This window comes from Panthera leo, chromosome D4 (assembly GCF_018350215.1).
Source record: "Panthera leo isolate Ple1 chromosome D4, P.leo_Ple1_pat1.1, whole genome shotgun sequence".
Lineage (NCBI taxonomy): Eukaryota > Metazoa > Chordata > Mammalia > Carnivora > Felidae > Panthera > Panthera leo.
The window spans coordinates 43,418,560-43,438,039 of record NC_056691.1 but is presented as its reverse complement, the minus strand read 5'-3'; the positions used below and the strand labels follow the sequence as shown (position 1 = coordinate 43,438,039).

Genomic DNA, 19,480 nt, shown 5'->3' with positions numbered 1-19,480 from the left:
ATTTGATGCCCAAAACAATAAGGTCAGTAATAAGAATCAGGTATGTTGATTTTTAGGAGTTCCTACTGTATGCCACTTTATACCACAGTACCACTGGCTTCCTATAAATGTGTAGGCAAATTAAAATTATAAAAGCACTTTTAAAAAGCCAACACTTCTTCAGCATTTATTTATATGCCAAGTCCTGTGTTAAATAGTTTTCATTTCTTTTTCATTCAACTCTCACGACATCCTTTAGAGCACCTTGTTACTGTCCCCACAGATACAGACACATCACCACAGGAATTCCTTATTTAAAAGAAGCCTGTGGGTGACTATTCCCATGAAGAAAAAGGTTTATGAAGTTGACAAAGTTAATCTTCTTTGTGGTCTGGATTTTTATGCCCAGGTAAGGACCAGATAAGCAGAACAGGGATGATTTGTGCTTCAAAATCTTACAAGGGCTGAAGTCATCAGTGGTCACAGTTAACTAGAGACCAAAGTGATAAAAATGGGAAATATAGGGGCCTGCCTGTCACTTCCACTGGACAACTAAAAAGATGAGCCCCTACTGAATCTTGTGGTGAGATGACCCGAGATTCTCCAGGCAAAGCAGCAGAATCCTGTCTCCCCACTCCTTACATCTCCCAGGGCGGACCCCACCTTTGTCTCTAGAGCACCTGTTGGAATCTAAAGAGAAGCAGGAGTATTGCTCTCGCAAGTGATGGTCATTTCATCGGTGTTCAGTGAGGACCTATCACGTGCCTGTCATTTTTCAGATACTTCTAAGAGTGGCAAGTAAGTCACAATGGCTCGGGAGTCTGCTTCAGAAATAAACCTGTCTACTCTGCCTTGACTACAAAAGACCGTCACACATAGAAAACAATGATGAGCTTGAGATTTTATTAAAAAAAAATATATAAAATAGTTTAAAAATGATAAAGTCTTCATACATATTGCATATAACTTAAAATACTATTTATATAGTATAGGGTGAAAACATCATGTTTGGGCTCAGGAACCCTCTGTTTGAGCTGTGGCTCTGCCATTCACTACCTTGGGCAAGTCACTTAATCCCTCTGAGCCCCACTTTCCTTGTCTATAAAATGATGAGGAATCTCATCATTTCCCAGACCTAGTTTGAAATACTATGATTTTAGGAACTGATGGTGGCAGTTTACTCTAACCTAGACTCTCCTTTTCTCATCCTTTTTAATGCTCTCTTGAGAATACTGAAATTGAATACTGAGTATTCCTTCCAGAATATTAACTCAAGAAACCTTTGCTTATTTACTAAAAGCCAAAAAGGGAGGTTACATCCCATCTTCAAAACCATCAGATCTTCTTGGGCCAAGTGTCAGCCCCTCCTGATGCCCTTACAGCTTTTATCTAATTTTTCTTCCTTGGTGCATGTCCATTCGATCTTTCTAGTGAAACTATAAATTCTCCAAGGGCAGAGGTCACCTCTTAAATTTATCCTATAGCTTGAGATGGAATTTAGAGGCCACATGTAATGAATGTTCATTCAATGGCTATAGGAATAAATGAATGAAAGTCTCATTACACTTCAAGTCCCCACACTACAGGTTAATCACAGGTATTGGCATGAAACCTCAGTTTTTAATATTTTTAAGTCTTTATTTTTGAGTGAGAGAGAGAGAGAGAGAGAGAGAGAGCGAGCACGAGCAGAGGAGGGGCAGAGAGAGAAGGAGACACAGAATTGGAAGCAGGCTCGAGGCTCTGAGCTGTCAGCACAGAGCCCGATGTGAGGCTCGAACTCCCGAAATGCGAGATCATGACCTGAGCCCAAGTTGGAAGCTTAACTGACTGAGCCACCCAGGTACCCCTGAAACCTCAGTTTTATACATGAAGTCCCTTGTTTAAAAATTTTTGGACGATTAAAATAATAAAGAGACATTACTTCTATGCTCATAAAGTACTTACAAAACTAAAAATACCTCGATTCATAAACCGAGGCTTCTGATCAAGAAAAGCCCTAAACTTAAGAGTCTAAATAGTGATTTTTGTTCCCCATCACGTTTGATTAAAACGGGAAGGTGTTACGCTCGTCCAGCAACATGTTCGCAGCCACGCTGTTTTATGGTTGTGATGCTGCCAGAGCTGGCTCACGGAACAAGCACACTTCACTGGCAGACCCACAGTAGCAGCTACACATCCTAGGCTTTCATCCCGTCAGCACAGGCGACAAGCAAGCTTATTAAGGAGGAAAAACCCACAGTGAAGCACCGTAGCTCAGTGTGGGGCAAGAGTCCCTGGGCCCCGGGCTCCAGCCTCGCACGCAGCTCAGCCGGATGAAACCCAATGCAGAACAAATGACACCCTTCACGGAGCTGATCTTCTGGGGCTTTCTAAGATGACTGGAGGTTTATGTAGCCACTGGTGAGATGAAAACCCACCTGGGCCTCTCTGAAATCTGAGTGGGCAGGGGCTCGAGCCCCGAAGCTTTGGTGTAGCATCAACTGGGGGTATGGAAATGCAAGTATAAAGTTTAATTATTTTTCCCCAAAGGAAGTCTATAATGTATGTGTATGTATGTATGGGGTGTGACTATTCATATTTCCCACAGTTTTCTCTTTCTTCTTAGAAGGGTAGCTTTCTCTTGAGGAAACTAGCATATTTGCTAGTTTTAAATTTGCTTGTTTTAAAAATAAAAAGCGCTCTCATATTTGCTTGTTTAAAGAAAAAAAAAAAGGTAAGACAAAAATAAGCTTTTTTACTGCATCCCTCTAAGGTCCAGACCCTATGGGGAAGATTAGCCTAGGGTCCCCTGTCCAGGGGATAAAGGGGTTATTGCTCACAACATGGCTGAGGCCAGCACTGGGCAACAGGGAATGTGGGACGATGTCCCAGTGGTTGTTATTTTTAAATACCCATGTCATGCCAAGAACTGTGTTAGACTTTTTAGCCAGGGGCTCTTCTGTTTTGGGGGGTGCTACAGTCTGAATGTTTGTGTCCCCTCAAATTCATATGTGAAGTCCTAAGTCCCCAAGGTGATGGTATTAGGTGATGGGGCCTTTGGGAGGGGTGGGGTATGGCCCTCATGATTGGAATTGGTGTCCTTATAAGCGAGACCCCAGAGAGCTGGCTTGTCCCTTCTGCCATGGGAGAACACAGCAAGAAGCCAGCAGTTTGCATCCCAGAAAGGGGCTTCACCAGGACCTGACAGTCTTGGCATCCTGATCCTGGACTTCCAGCCTCTAGAAGTATGAGAAATAAATTTCCGTTGTTTATCAGCTACCCAGTTTGCAGGATTTTGTTTTAGCAGGTGGAAGGGGCTAAGACTGGGGCAGGGTGGGGGGAGCGGTGGTGGGGTACCTGTGTAGACTTTATGTGGGCTGGACTAGGAACCTTCCGAAATTATATGAAAAATGTTGCATGTATGAATTCTTCTGGAGGGGCTAATCTAGCACTTTCCTTTGATTCTCAAAGAAGTCCTGACCACGGAAGAAATTAAAAATAACTGCTTTGCTTCTGTAGCTCTAGCTGACAACCCCCTCCTCCTATGTGGGCAATCCTCATTGTACAGGTCTCTGTGTCAAGGCCAGCATTTAAGGTTTAGTAAGGCTAAGTGAGCCAGCCAAGGTCACACAGTGAGTAAGTGCCAGGATTCAAACTGATGTCTGCCTGGCCCCCAAGTCTGTGTTCTTTCTACTGGAAGGCCCTAAGGTGGAGAGAAGGGAAGGGACATTGCTTTTAAGTATTTAATTGGATCAGGGGAAAAGGGGGGTGGAGGGTGGGTCAGACAGTCACCCCCATGGGGTCCAGCAGGGGCAGCCAGCCTCGTGGTGTTTACCTAGGATCAGCAGCTGTGTGTTCTCCGTCAGCTCTCCGTGCACATTGGCTGCCCTGCAGGAGTAGAGGCCCTGATCTGAGGAGGACACGTCTGTGAGCAGCAAGGAGCCCTCGTGCAGATGGTGAGGGGAACCCAGTTTGCTTTTATTCCTGAACCAAGTGACTTCGGCTTCGGGCACACCTAGGAAGAAAAAAAACAATAAACTCTATCAGCTAAACACATTCAGGTGACCCCGGAGGCAGTTCTGGCGGTTCGGCGGGCCCTCCCAGGGGCTACTCTGCAGGAAGCAGCTGCCTGGGCGTCTTCTACCGTCCTTTGGCCAAACTAAATAATCTCTGACCTCTCTGTGGTCTCAAGATCTTTTCCCTTTTAAAACTCACACTGATGAGGCAGGAAGAGAGAGGCCAGTTAACAGAACAGGAAGCGGGTAGCTGGTAAAGGGCGCTTGCCAGGGTGGAAGGAAAGTACCCAAATTCTTTGCAGAAAGCATCGATAAACCTAAGAACCAGAACTATACCTTGGTGAAAAGGAAAGGTTGACAACTACATGAAACAAACATTAACAGTGAGTAAGCGAAGCTAGACCCAAAAGAGTACACACTGTATGATTTCATCTCTGGAAGTGAAAAACTAAAACTGATAACATCAATCTAAGTTGTTAGCCATCAGGGTGATGGTTCTTCAGAGAGGAAGGGATGAATGGGGAGGGGCTGGAAGTAGGGCCTGGTGGCTGGTAATTCTCTGTGTCTTGACCTGAGGGCTGGTTCTGTGGGCTTGGTAATTTTATGATAGGTACCCTTTTCTGTATAGGTTATTATTACACTTCAGTAAAAAGTTAAAAGCTACAAAATATTAGTATGTTCATGGACTAAACAAACGAAAGTGCCAGAACCTTACCAGAATTGACACCACACGTAGAAAACAAGCCTCTATTTTTTGGAGCATATGTTTTTTCTTTTTAAAAAAATTCTTGGTTTAGTTATTTTGAGAGGGAGAATCCCAAGCAGGCTCTGAGCTGTCAGCACAGAACCCAACGTGAGGCTCGATCTCACAAACCTTGAGACCATGACCTGAGCCAAAAGAGTCAGATGCTTAACATGCTGAGCCACCCAGGTGCCCCAAGCCTATGTATTTTCTTAGAACAAGAAAACATGGAACTATGGTCAGTAGCACCACAGAGAAAGAGACAAAAGGGAGTGACAAAAAAAAAGTGCTCTCTCTTCAATCCAAGTTTCTTGTCTGTGAGAGAGAGTTGGGGAGTGTGTATAGGAGTTAGGATAGGGTACCTGCCTTTAGAAGTTGGGCTATGTCCTCCTCTAGGGGTGTCATTGATTGAACATTTGTGTTTCCCAACATATTCAAATGTTGGAGTCCTAACCACCTCCAATGTGATGGTATTTGGAGGTGGAGGCCTTTGGAAGTAATTAGGTTAAGATGAGGTCATGAGGGTAGAGTCATCACGATGGGATTAGTGCCCTTATAAGGAAAGACCAGAGATCTAGCCCTCTTTCTCCATCATGTCTGGACATAGTAAGATCTCTAACTGCAATCCCGGAAAAGATCTCTCAGCAGGAGCTGGATGGGCTGGCACTTGATCTTAGACTTCTCAGTCTTCGGCACTGTGAGAAATACATTTTGGACACTTAAACCACCTAGTCTATGGATATTTTGTAATAGCAGCCTGAGTAGGCTAAGACAAGGAGATGGGCTTAATTCTTTAGGAAGCTTCCCTATGGCTGACATGCTGGTAAGCAAGCCCCGGTTCAGGACGAGCTTTCTGAGATAGTCTGCTTAGAAGGCTCCATAGGAGGCTGGGCTCTGAGTGAGGTGGGAGACAGAAAATCTGTGGCATCAATTCACAGGGCTTTGGGGGGCAGAAAGCTCCATTTCTTGCACCACTTAGCCTGTTGGCCCAGCTCAAAAAATTTACTCAGAAATCTGGGGCATGTATCCAGCCTATGTTTATAATGTCAAATCCTGGTTAATGGTGGGGGGGGGGGGGGGGGTCAAAACCAGGAAGAGTCAAAGGGCTCAGTCCTTAGTCCTGTGCTGTCCTGTGTTGGGGCTGGATTCTGCCCTTGGGGCAAGGGTAGTGTTACCCTTAATGGGCAGCCTACTGGTGAGAATACAGACCTGTGTACCTGTCACTTGTCCTTGAATCTGATGAAGAATTTATCAGCAGTCTATTCTGTAACACCCAGATCAAGAGCCCTAATTATGGACCCCGGGGCACTTGCTGCTCCTGAGCTCCAGTAGCGGGAAGTGGGGTGGAGGTAGGAAGGAGGTCTCACACTCCCTCACTAATGACGAACTGCCTTGTGTGAATTCACTGGTATCCTGGTGGCTCTGCTGCCTCAGGTGGGCCTAGAGCAGTGGCTGAAGGTCAAAATGTTTGGCCAAGATCTGTAGGGCCTCCCTCCCTATTATGAGGAACAGAGGAGTAACTCTCTGGTTTTCTCTTTTATTCAGATCACCAATAATTGAGTGAGAATCACTAAGGATCACCAAATTGGCTGGAAAGAGGAGGCAGGGCAGCTGAAAGGGAGTGAAGATTTAGATACCGCATCCTTCAGGTCACATCAGGGAGAGGCATACCTCGTGATGCCTGATGCTCAAATGCAGGAAAAGGACCAGGTCGGCATGGCCTCTGAATATACCTGGACAAAAGATGCAGGTAAGGGGCAGAGAAGCTGATTTTTCATTGCAGCACCACTAGGGAGAGCAAGAGAATCATGATGCTTAGCCATGCCAGCTTGGACTTTGGACCCTGAGCTCAGTTTTTCCATTGGGGGAAAAAAAATCCACAGGATTCAAGAGAAGGCCTCTGAAAGGTAAGCTGAAGAAAACATTCCCTGCCATTTCTCTCCTGAAAGCACAAGGAAAAACGAGGCGCTACAAATCATTTTCTGCGAGTATTTCCCTCGCTATGAATTGCTCACACAGCATGTATGCTGGAATGTTCTTGCGAGGACTGCTGTGGGCAGCAAGCACACAATCCCCAATAGGAATGAAGGCTGTTCTAGAGCGAGAGAGGCCGAGTAAGAGAGCTGGACTAAGTGGGTCTTCAGTTTCACTAAGTGAAGGGGATGGGGGAGGGTGGGGGGGAGAGGGGAGTGAACCCCCTCCCCACAACTGTGCTGATGGGGTGGTGTGTGTGTCTCCAGTGCCGACACTCATGAGGCTCTCTCCGCAACAAGGACAAATCCCATAGCAAGGCTCCTGCAGGGCGTCCTTCTCTGGAAGCAAGCACCTGTGATCCTCCTACAGAGGCAGAGACATGTAGGAGGAGAGCGGAAATGGGGAGGGCGAGGGAAGGTGAGAAACAAGAGGTGGAGGGAGAGAGACCTGGAGCCATTCCTCACTTCCCCAGGAAGTGGGTGCAAGCTTCTTCTATTCCTGTAACCCCATGATCTCGGGGTGTTTGCCAGAACAAGACAGGGTGCTTACCAAAAGGACTGAGTTCTTCAGGTGAGGGGAGGAGGGGTCTTGGGAGACATAGAAATATTCCGGATAGCAAAGGGTGGAAAGAGGTTGTCCCCAGTCTCTGTACAACTAAAACCATAGAGGTGACAGCAGTGCCGAAAGAAGAGAAATTACGTAGGAATTGTTCTTTAATACATTTATTAGCAAATCTCTGTCAGGCTCACTCAAGTATGGACCCACGTTGGGAATTTGCTGATGGAGGAGCTGTGTCTGGTGTCACATTTTAGGGGCTTCCTGTCTGGGACTGTGGGCCTTAGGCAGAAAATGACACCAGAAAGATGCTTTAGAATCTTTTGAGTTCTTTTCATGATTGACTCTGACATCTTATAAACACAGAAGAAAGGAAGAGGGAAAATAAGTGAGGCCTCATAGAGCTCTATTCTCCTCAAGAGATGACGACGACACTTGAGAAAACATCACCAGCCATTGTTGAAGCCAGTGTCCCTTGAAAAGGTACCAGATACACATGCTTAATCCTAATGTTCAGAATACCTGAACATGGGTAATGTGCAAACGTCAGGAACTGTGCAAAACATCCTGAACGTGCTAGAGGAGAAACAAACATTTGGTGAACATTTGCTATAAGCCAAACGTTTTATAAACATAATCACATTTTTCAAAGAGATTAAGAAATCTGCCTAAAGTGATGAGAGTTTGGATCCCTGAATGATTACAAGGGGACAGAGCCCCTGTCCCTTCCTACTCCTCACCCCATGACCTACTCACCTCAATCAGTGACCTACAAATGGCAGGGTGGAGATCCAAACTCCTACATTCAATGCCACAGATCCCCGTCTGTCTTCCAACATACCCGACTGCCTCTTTAAAGAAGATCAGAATTGCTACACTATTGTTTCTGCCCTGTCAAATCCTTACTTTCTACTTTGAGAGTTAACCTTTCTGCTATAACTATAACACCCAGGTTATTCTTAGGAGAGGTTTCTAGAACCCATGTGTGCTGGCTTTGGTAGCTCCCTTTTTGTTGAGAAGCTGGTCAGGTTGCGGGAGATTTTTTTTTTTTTTCTCTTTGGCTGTTGTGATGTGACCACACATTTTACTGAAAGAAATGTCTAAAAAATGACAGAAAATATACTCTACCACAGAGCAAAATACAAAGCTATGTTGTTGACAAGTTACTTGGACAGGCTCCACACTCTGGACTCCCTTGGTATGATTTCTGTCTAAAACAGCGGAGGGAAAAAACTCTGCTTTTACTTTTTCTCCTCCGTGGCGTATCTTATCAACAAAACAGTGCCCTGCCTGTGGCTTGAAAGGATCAATAAAAGTGGTGATAATGGGTTGTAACTTGATATGATTATAAGGATTAGTGCCTTTAATCTTCACAGAGCTGCTAGGTAGGGTGATGCCACAATACTTTTTAAAATCCCAGACAGGATATTCTTGCTAACCGCTTGTTACATTTGGAACGCTGCTTGGTCCTTGGCAGCCTGTCAGCATCTCGAGATGGGGTGTCCATTGCAAGGTGCTCCTTGACATGATGCACTTTAGAAGCTTCTTTGATGGCTTGGTGCACGAAAAGGAAAGGATACAGTAACTTAAATGGCAGCCTTGGCAATTATTCTAAAGAACTGCCGAAGTCTGGAAAGGAGGTTTTCAGCCTTCCACACTTCTCCACACTGACGGTGGCAGACACTGGCAGCTGTTCATAAAACCTGTTTTCTTCTTTTTCCTGGGTACCCCTCTAGGCTACACTGTTCAATATCCTTTGTAGCGGTGAGTGACCATGTGGCAAAGAGGCACTGTGAGAAGGGCCAATGCGTGCTGGTTCTAGGTGTGGCCCTCAAAAGCCTTCTCAACCACCTTCCACGTTTTGTTTTTCCCCTGTTCTGGTTGACAGGTTAGAGATAACCCCTGGGGACACCTTGGAAGGCATATGTTGAAAATAACAGAGCCGCCAGCATCCCACGACCCTGAATGACTGGGTGGGGCAGCCACTCTTTGGACTCTTAGCTAAACAACAATAAGCTTCTATTGTGTTTGACCCGTTATACATTTGGGGGTCTACTTCTTATCAGAGTCTGGACTATCCTAATGAATATCCTGCCCATCACTGATTCCTCAACTGTTTATTTCTATATCACTAGTCCTGATGATTTTACCCACTAAGCTCTTGCAAAGCCTCCTTTGCTCTTAGGATAAAATCCCAAATTGTACCATAATCTATGAGAGCATGTAAGAGGTAGCCCCTGCCTGCTGCCCCCCACCCTCCAGACACATGTCGTGCTACTTTCTTCTCTGCTCTCTGTACTAGAGCCATACCAGCCATATTCTACGCCTTTAGATGAAGCCTGTTCTTTCTACCTCAGGACCTTTGTACATGCTAGTCCCAAATGACTGAAACACTCCCTCCTACCCTAACCCTTTATCTCCTACCAAGTTTTTTGAACTCAAATAGAGAAAAAGTGTGTGAGTAGTACAGTGGTTTGGATCACTTTTCAAGAAGACTGCTCATCATACTCACTGCTTAATATTTTTTATGTTTAAGCGTTGGGAAGAATTTGTGAGGCTGCATCTTACAAATTGAACGCATATATGTACAAAAAGTTATTTAATGAGAAATGGCTAACAACTCTAACATGTAAGGACAGAAGTTAATCTACATAAATTATGTCATATTCTGAATATAGACTATAAAATAGCCAATAAATTATACCCGAAGAAAGCCACAGAGCCACTGTATTAGTAAAGTAAAAGTCATTCCTAATGCCCTTGAGTGTCACAACACTTTTGACTGGAGACTCAGCTCAAGGGTAATTTCTTTGTCCAGCAAATTCACAGACCAACTGTGTAATCAAAAGTAGTCTTTTTCCCACCACTCTGAATAAATATCTTATTTAACAAAAGGCATAATGACAGAGATACACTGGTTCATTTTGGTTAACCATGATGAACACAAACGGTTCTATGAATAAAAATAAAAATAAAGACTGTAATGTGCCCAGCCAGGCAAAAACTGGGCGCGACCTGAGACCTCATGATAAGGTCACCAAGAGTGAGTCTCTGGATGTAGTCAGGGAGACAGGGCACCAGGTGGCATGGAAGAATTGGCCAAAGCTGGTTTCAATGCCCCCAGTTCCCCATGGTGAATACTTCCTTGCCTGGATTCTGGTTCTCTCAGTCGCCTTTAGGTGCCCACTTCCTTGTTGCGCTGTCCTTGATCCCCATTCTTCTACTCCTACCAACCTCACCCATCAAGAAGAGAGCCGGCATGGTCCATTTTATCTCCGGTCAGTGCTCTGTCGCTGAGGCATGTGCTCGAAGTGACCAGGTGAGGAATGATGGTTCTGCACAGAAGGCCTTACCTGCACCAGCAGTCCCTGCACAAAGGGCAGCCCTGTCAGAGGTTTTATCTGACTCTTCATCTGGGACTACAGGGCCTGAAGGGGTGTGGCTGTGGAAGGTTTCCTGATGAGGCTGGACATGCAGGCCAAGGGAAGCTTTACAAAAAGAAGCTAATGTAGGATGACAGAGATTTATATTTCTGATTTCCTGGAGCTACCAGAATATTTCAGAGAAAACCAGCCTGGCCACTGTTTGGAAACAAAATGCTTTAGAGTAAGATCTTCCTCCTACCTATTTGAAAATGGGTTATCTGCTCTTGCACTGTTGGTGGGAATGCAAACTGGTGCAGCCGCTCTGGAAAACTGTGGAGGTCCCTCAAAATATTAAAAACAGATCTACCCTGTGACCCAATAATAGCACTGCTAGGAATTTACCCAAGGGATACAGGAGTGCTGATGCATAGGGGCACTTGTACCCCAGTGTTTATATAGCAGCACTTTTTTTTTTAATACATGAAATTTATTGTCAAACTGGTTTCTTTACAACACTCAGTGCTCATCCCAAAAGATGCCCTCTTCAATGCCCATCACCCACCCTCCCCTCCCGTCCACCCCTCATCAACCCTCAGTTTGTTCTCAGTTTTTAAGAGTCTCTTATGCTTTGGCTCCGTCCCTCTCTAACCTTTTTTTTTTTTCCTTCCCCTCCCCCATGGGTTTCTGTTAAGTGTCTCAGGATCCACACAAGAGTGAAAACATATGGTATCTGTCTTTCTCTGTATGGCTTATTTCACTTAGCTTAACACTCTCCAGTTCCATCCACGTTGCTACAAAGGGCCATATTTCATTCTTTCTCATTGCCACGTAGTACTCCATTGTGTATGTAAATCACAATTTCTTTCTCCGTTCATCAGTTGATGGACATTTAGGCTCTTTCCATAATTTGGCTATTGTTGAGAGTTATATAGCAGCACTTTCAACACTAGCCAAATTATGGGAAGAGCCTAAATGTCCATCAACTGACAAATGGATAAAGAAGATGTGGCTTATATATATAATGGAATACTACTTAGCAATGAGAAAGAATGAAATCTGGCCATTTGCAGCAACATGGTTGGGACTGGAAGGTATTATGCTAAGCGAAATAAGTCAGGCAGAGAAAGACAGATACCATATGTTTTCACTCATAGGTGGATCTTGAGAAACTTAAAAGAAGACCATGGGGGGAGGAGAAGGGAAGAAAAAAGTTACAGAGAGGGAGGGAGGCAAACCATAAGAAACTCTTGGATACTGAGAACAAACTGACGGTTGATGGGGGGTGGGGGAGAGGGGAAAGTGGGTGATGGGCATTGAGGAGGGCAGTTGTTGTATGGAAACCAGTTTGTCAATAAATTATATTAAAAAAATGAAAATGGTCTATCTGGCTCATAAATCCTAAGTGGAGGTAAAGCCTCTGGTAATGGGGTAGAGATTGGAGATCGAGAAAGCCCCAGAACAGGGTGCCAATGCCTGTCCACTGTGTACACTGAGCATGACTGGGTAACCTGGGTTTGGGTGTGCCACAGAAGAGTACAGCCACTGAGGACAACAAGCAGGGGACTGTAGCTGGGCCCCGGTACAATGCATTTCTCTGCATTGTGGCAGTGAAAACCCTTAGGGTAGATGTCACCAAGTAGTGGTCCACAGGAAGGGAGGATCAGCATCTGGGTTTTGTAGGATTTTTTTTTTTTTAGGTTTATTTATTGAGAGAGAGAGAGAGAGAGAAAGAGAGAGCAGGGGAGGGGCAGGGAGAGAGGGAGAGAGAGAATCCAAAGCAGGCTCCACACTGTCAGTGCAGAGCCCAATGAGGGGCTTGAACTTATGAACCATGAGATCATGACCTGAGCCAAAATTAAGAGTTGGGCACTTAACTGAGCCACAGGCACCCCTGTTGTTTTTTAATTGGAGGTAAGTATCTTTATAAAGAGCATACTACCACCCCCTACTGTCTACCACTCCTCCACTTTCCTCTGACTTTCTGTTCCCTATAGGCCTCTGGGTTTGCAAGGCCAACTGGAGGGCAATTCCTGTATCACCACTCCTAACAGCACCGGATGTTTTCATCAATGACTCCTACCCACTTTTGATGAGAGTAAGCTCCAGATTCCTGCTGGTCTTACCTCTGCCATCTCTCTCATGTTCCTCTACCCTTTACCTTTCTATCACCAGTGCCCTGAGTTCAGGCCCCCATTACCTCTTCTCTAAACTTCTCTGACAGCATTTTTTTTTTAAGATTTTATTTTTAAGTAATCTCTCCACCCAACATGGGGCTCGAACTCACAGCCTTGAAATAGAGTCACATGCTCTATTGACTGAGCCAGCCAGGTGCCCCAACTACTATGACAGCTTCTTAACGGGCCTCTCTGTTCCAGTATTTCCTATCTTCAATCCATTTTATGCACTGCTGTTGGCTTCGTCTTCTGGAAGTATGGCTCCTTAATGTCACTTTCCACCCACCTTTTTCTGAACTCCTTGGCCAAGCATTTAGGGTCTCCCATGGCGTAGTTACAACCCACCTTCCTAAAGTTTAAGCTCCTACACACCATTTCTGTACTCTGGGCTCCAGCCAGACCAAAGCACATACTGTTTGCTTCTATCTTGGGGCTTTCTTACTTCCATGAATTTTTCACACTCTTTTGTTCACTTGGAACACTCTTTGCCCCCATCTTTGCATGTTCACATTCTATCAGTGTGCAAGGCTGAAATAAGAAACCACCTCATCCCAGCCAGAATTCATCTTTCCTCCTCTAAACTTCTGTAGCCTTTTCCATTTTCAGGGTGACTGAGGCTCTTTCCTTAGCTTTCCTACTAGCCCTGAGTCCCTGAGAATAGAATCTGTATTTATCTTTGTATCCCCTGACCTAGCACAAGGCTCCACTAATATTTGAACAGATGAACTAACACATGAATACATTTCTCACCTGCAACTTGGCAGTTAATGGTCACATTCACTCCTTGAACTGTTTTGATGGTGCTTCCTACATCAGCTGTGATTGCAGGCTCCTCAGTGTTGATCACAGTCACTCGTGATGTCTTCACTAGTGGCTTTCCTGAAAGTGGGAAGGAATGTGAGATTTTACTAAATGGTGGCTATGGGCTTGGGTCATTCACTTGAAACATGGGATGACCCACAATGAATAACTAGCATACCAAGGCTTTTCCCACTAACCACGTTTTCCTTTGAAAAAATTGTAACTGCACAATATAGCAGCCATCCACCCACCTGCTCGCCCACCATAGAACTGTCAGAAAAAGAACAAAGATCGAAGAATCTGAAGATGGAGAATAGTATCTAACAAGCTGGGATGATTTGTGATTTGTGCATTTTATCGTTAAATTAATAAATGATAGTATATATTCTATTTTAAAGGCTTATTATTTTTTATGCTTTAAAAAATGTTTATTTATTTATTTTGAGACAGAGAAAGACAGCGTGTGCACAAGCAGGGGAGGGGCAGAGAGAGAATCCCAAGTAGACTCTGCATTGTCAGCACAGAGCCTGATATGGGGCATGATCCCATGAATTATGAGATCATGACCTGAGCCAAAGTCAAAAGTCAGAGGCTTAACTGACTGAGCCACCCAGGTGCCCCAAGGGCCTCTTGTTTTCAATCAATTTTTTTACTTTGAGATAATTATACATTCACATGCAGTTGTAAGAGATAACACAATCTTGTGTACTCTTTACCTAGATTCCCCCAATAGTAACATCTTATAAAACTATAGTATCATAACTAGGACATTGACATTGATAAGTTAAGCTAAAGAACATTCCCATCACTAAAGGAGCCCAAATGCTGCCCCAGCCCTGCCTTAATCCTTTGGTAACTCTTAATCTCTTTTCCATTTCTAAAATTTTGTCATTTCAAGAACATTATAAAAATGGAGTCCTATGGTACTCTAATTTAAAAAAAAATTTTTTTTTCCACTCAGAATAATTCTTTGGAGATTATATGGGGTCTCTAATGGTACCATGGTTGTGTGCTTGCTTCACTTGTTGAAGGACATCTGGGTTGTTTCCTGATGTGTCTATTTAAATAAAGCTGCTATAAATATTTCTGTACAAGTCTTTGTGTGAACATAAGTCTTCATTCATCTGGGATAAACGTCCAGGAGTGCCATTGCTAGGGCATACGGTAGTTGCATGTTTAGTTTTTAAAGAAACTGCTGAACTGTTTTCCAGAGTGGCTATATCATTTCACATTCCCATCGGTAACGTATGAGTGATCCAGTTTCCCTCCATCCTTGCCAGCATTTGGTGTTGCCATTAGTTTTAATTTTAGCCATTCTGATAGGTGTGCAGTGATATCTCATTGTGGTTTGAGTTCCCATTTCCCTGATGCTACTGATGTTGAATATTTTTTCACGTGCTTTCTTGCTGTCTTTATATCCTCTTTGGTAAAATGTCTCTTCGCATCATTTGAGCAGTGTCTAACTGGAATATTATTTTCTGTTGAGTTTTGCAAGTTCTTTACATTCTAGATATTAGTCCTCTGTCAGATACGTGGTTTGCAAAGACTTTCTCTTACTGGTATTGTGACAGTATTTACGTTAAACTACTGTATCAATCTGGGGAGAATTGACATTCTATGTTGAATCTTCGAATACACGAACACTGTATGTCTATTTATTTAGATCTCTTTTAACTCCTTCCATCAGTGTTTTATGGTTTCTGACACACACGTTCTATATACATTTTGTTAGATTTATACCTAATTATTTTGATTTTTTTTGAGGGATGGTAAATTACATTGTATTTTCAATTTCACTGTTCACTGACAGTACATAGATATACTGCTGATTTTTGTATATACTGTAACCTTGTTAAACTTACATGTTAGTTCCAGGACTTGTTGTGGGTGGATTTCTTATAATTTTCTAAGTAGGTGATCATTTTGTCTGCAAATAGTGTTATTTCTTCCTTTCTGATCTGTATGCCTTTCATTTCCTTTTCTTGCATTATTTCACTGGATAGAGCTTCCAGCCCTGAGTAAGAATGCTAGAACTGAATAAGAATGCAGAGTAAGAGTGGTGATAGTGGGTTTGGGGTATGACGAGTGATTTTTAATTGATACTTGGACATTTTCATACGTTATGCAAATCTGGATCTTATTTAAGCCTACTGTTTTAGTTGGCTTTCTCTGCAACCACTAAGGTGGGGGAGCAGGGAAGGGCTACCTTATTACTACCCAATGGAAATAGAGGTCCAGATTCTCCAGCTGCCTCCTTTGTCACTCAAATGGGGGACTCCTCTGTCGAGCAGAGCAGTGGTGGGACTTCTGGCTCCCCACATGGTCTCTCCTGGCTCCACTGTGGGAGGGCCCTTAGTGCTGTTGGGTAGTAGGTCAAAGTCCTGACTCTCCAAGAGGCCTTCTGTAACACCACCCCAGAGTAAAGGGTAAAGAAGCTGTCGCAAGGTGAGGGTAGAATTCCAGGTTCCCAATGTGCTTTCTACCCTGCTTTTCACCCTGTGGGGATGAAATTTGTCTTTTCTGACACCACATCCATGGGGGTACTGAGGAACAATCACTTCACATCAGATGAGGTGAAGTCTAGGTTCCCCACTCAGCCTTTGCTGGTGTGGGTGGCAATGAATCATGGTTTTTTGTTTTGAAGTAGAGCTTCCCAAAAGTTTTCTGTCTGGTTAAGCCACCCCTTTCCCGGTCCTCTGGCTAGAGAGAGAGGTCTTCGGTTGAGGCATTTTTTTCGTGTTCCCATTGCATCTGCGGATGGCTGGCTTCTTCAGCTCTGAGTTTGGGAGTTAGGAGGCAAAAAGAGAACCCAAGGAGGTAACAACTGTGTAGTACCACAGTCCCCAAGGTCTCTAGCCAGTCTGCTTTTTCTTCTCCACCTTTGAGTCTTCAGTTTGTTTTATGTATAGTCGCCATGGATTTTAATTGTATTTAACAAGAAGAATGGGGACAAGTGCATGTGCGCCACCTTCCCGGAAGTAGAGGTTCTGTGTACGTGACATTTTAATGGGCCTTTATCAGCTGGGGCTAAAAATCCAGCACTTTGTGTACACGGCCACAAGATACAATTAAAAGAACCATTTATTAAGCACCTCGGGGAAATAAGGGTCCACATGAAATAATATTTTATGTACCCTAAGCTTACTTCTTTGTAAGCCAAATGGATTTAGTTTTGTTTTAACCATTTAATAGGCAGGACACTACAAGGTTGTTCCCTCTTCTGTACCTTCATTAACTGTGAAGAAACCCCTAACTCAACAATGCCATTTAACTTGCTTTTTATACTTTATGTTTTCTCCCTCATCTATTTATCCATCATTCCTGCCTGCACTGTCACACAGCCTCCTGTTACAAGCTGTCCTCTTTCTTCTCCTCTTCCCTTTTAACTGTGCTTTGGGTATAGGTTGTTAAGCTCATTAAAACTATGTTCCAAGGCAGAAGCTTGAGTAAGGTCTGAATACGTGCATAGGCTTTCCATCCTTATTTTGACTGTTTAGGGGTCTTTTTCCTTATCTTACCTGTATGTACTCCATATATACGAGACCGTGTAAGACCTGAAGTGCAGATGAGTGACTTTGAACTATGATGGTTTCCAAGAATAACACAGGGTGATAATAGGGGAATAATCTGGAATGACAGTGAATAAATCCCAGCGTATTTTCCTTACCTCCCTACCTGCAGAAAGCTCCCTGCTCTAACTCCAAATATACCTTAAGCCTAACCCGCCCCTCTGTCGCTATAATCTAATGTTGTCACCTTCTCTGGCTGGACTGCAGCACAGCCTAACTGATCTCACTTCCACCTGTCACTATAGTCTCTTCTTGTGACAGCTACAGTGATCTTTCTCAAACATGAATCCGATTATGTAACTCTTCAGTTTAAATTATCCAGTGCTTTATCAGTGCGCATAAAACAAAATTTCAAACTCCTTTTCACAACCAACCGTGTCCTCTATGGGTTCAGGCCCAACTGTCAACCTCTCCTACCTCACTGGAGCCACACTCCCCATCAATCACTGCTCTGGCCACACTGACCTCCTTTCTCTTCCTAAAACATTGGCTCATGTACCAGGGGTCTTCCCTTTTCCTGACAGTCTCTAGGTACAGACTTCTGCATGGCTGTCTTCTCCAGTTGTTCCTCAGGTGCAAATAATATCTCCTACTGGGACCTTTCCTAACCACCCCATCTAAATCAGGCATTCCTTTATCCCTGGCCAGTCATATGTCTCTTACCACCAACTTCATAAGCAAAGAAATATCCGAATTTATCATTTATTTGTGTATTCTCTGTCCCCATCCCTCACCAAGTAACCTCCAAAAAGCAGGGATCACATCACTCTTGTTCTCTTCTTTATTCCTACTGCCTAATCCGGGCACATTGGTAGGTCCTCAATCAATATCTAGTAAGTGAATATATGTGTGCGTTTTGTATGCTATGTGTAGTCTGAATTTGTTTTTGCTTTCGTAACAACCCCGAGGCAGGTAAAGTACTTTTTTTATGTAATCAAAGAATTGAGGTTCAGAGAGGCTTCACGGATTGCCCAAGATCACAGAGCAGCAGGTAGTAGGGGTAACCTAGATTTTTGACCTAAAGTCTGGTGCTTGTTATACGAAATCTCCAATCCTTGTCTGTGGACTGGCTGTCTCAGAACTCCCTGGGTACTTATTAAAAACATAATCTTCCTGCTATAATACAAATTGCCTCACTGTGCAATAAAAACAACGGTGCCAATGGAGAAAAGTAGGTAAGGGACCAGAGAGTTTCAGGCTTACAATTACTAAGTTATTTTTCCTATAGGAATTTTAATAATAAAGTTTTTTTTATAGCTGCAAGTGTATAGCTATAAAATTCAAATGTCACTGAATTAAATCCAGCCCTTAATTAATTATATTGAGTTTTTGCTCAAAAGTAATGGCCTTTTGTCCTGTCACTAGAGGTGCTCTCATTTGCAGAGGCTACTTGTACATTTCTCCCTACCTTCATGATCCATTGTTAAGACAAATCACGTTACCCAAGTATTTGTAATTATAAAATACTGTTTCTTTCTCTTTTTTTTCTTTTTAATGTTTATCAATTTATTTTGAGAGAGAGAGAGAGAGAGAGAGCTTGAGCAGAGGAGAGGCAGACAGAGAAGGAGAGAGAGAGAATCCCAAGCAGCCTCCGCACTGTCAGCACAGAGCTCCACATGCGGCTCAAACCCATGAACTATGAGATCATGACCTGAGCTAAAATTAAGAGTCAGATGGTTAACCAACTGAGACACCCAGGTGCTCCTGAAAATAATGTTTATCAACCTCTTACATCTATTAGAAAAAGGTTGTATATATTACTGAGTCCCATTCCAGACCTGCTAAATTTGAATCTTAGGTGGTTTAAAACCAGCACACAGGGCAACAACTTTGACTTGGGACACAAAGTTTCTCCCTACCCCAAGAGTAAGGCAACCGTGAGATGGTTTTAGGTCCCCTTTGATTTACTCCACCGTGGTTCCCAAGGAAACAGATTCATCCAGTGTGCATAACCATGCCATTCCAGTATACAGGAGAAGCTTTGCCAGTGACAGAGTTCAGACTTCTGATAAAGTTTTCTGTCCTGGAATGGAAGCTATAATCTCCATTTTCAACAAGTTCATAGGTAATTCTGATACACAGCCAGGTTTGAAAATCAACAAATTACACTCTTCTGTAACTGATTTCTCTGATTCTGGTGAGTTGGAAAGATTTCTTTTAAGAGAACTTTGCTAGTTCCTATTTGAAAATTTCAAGTTGGCCCTTGATTTTAATGGTCAGCTAACAACAACAACAACAACAACAACAACAGCACCACCAGCAGCAACAACATGAACCTATTCTAGATCATCTGGATGATGACCTAATAAGTGAGTGCTGCTAAGCG

The 19,480-nt window shown here is 43.5% G+C and overlaps 1 protein-coding gene across 2 annotated transcripts in view; it reads right to left on the bottom strand.

The window, feature by feature from the left end:
* The window catches only part of ADAMTSL1 (ADAMTS like 1), a 378,657-nt gene that overhangs the window by 71,796 nt on the left and 287,381 nt on the right, over nt 1-19,480 (bottom strand). For both annotated transcript variants that reach the window (XM_042913347.1, XM_042913348.1), the window contains 2 exons: nt 13,535-13,663; nt 3,794-3,973 (listed from right to left, as the gene is read on the bottom strand). In XM_042913347.1, the coding sequence (XP_042769281.1) occupies nt 3,794-3,973; nt 13,535-13,663 (309 nt within the window). The remainder of the gene's footprint in view (nt 1-3,793; nt 3,974-13,534; nt 13,664-19,480) is intronic.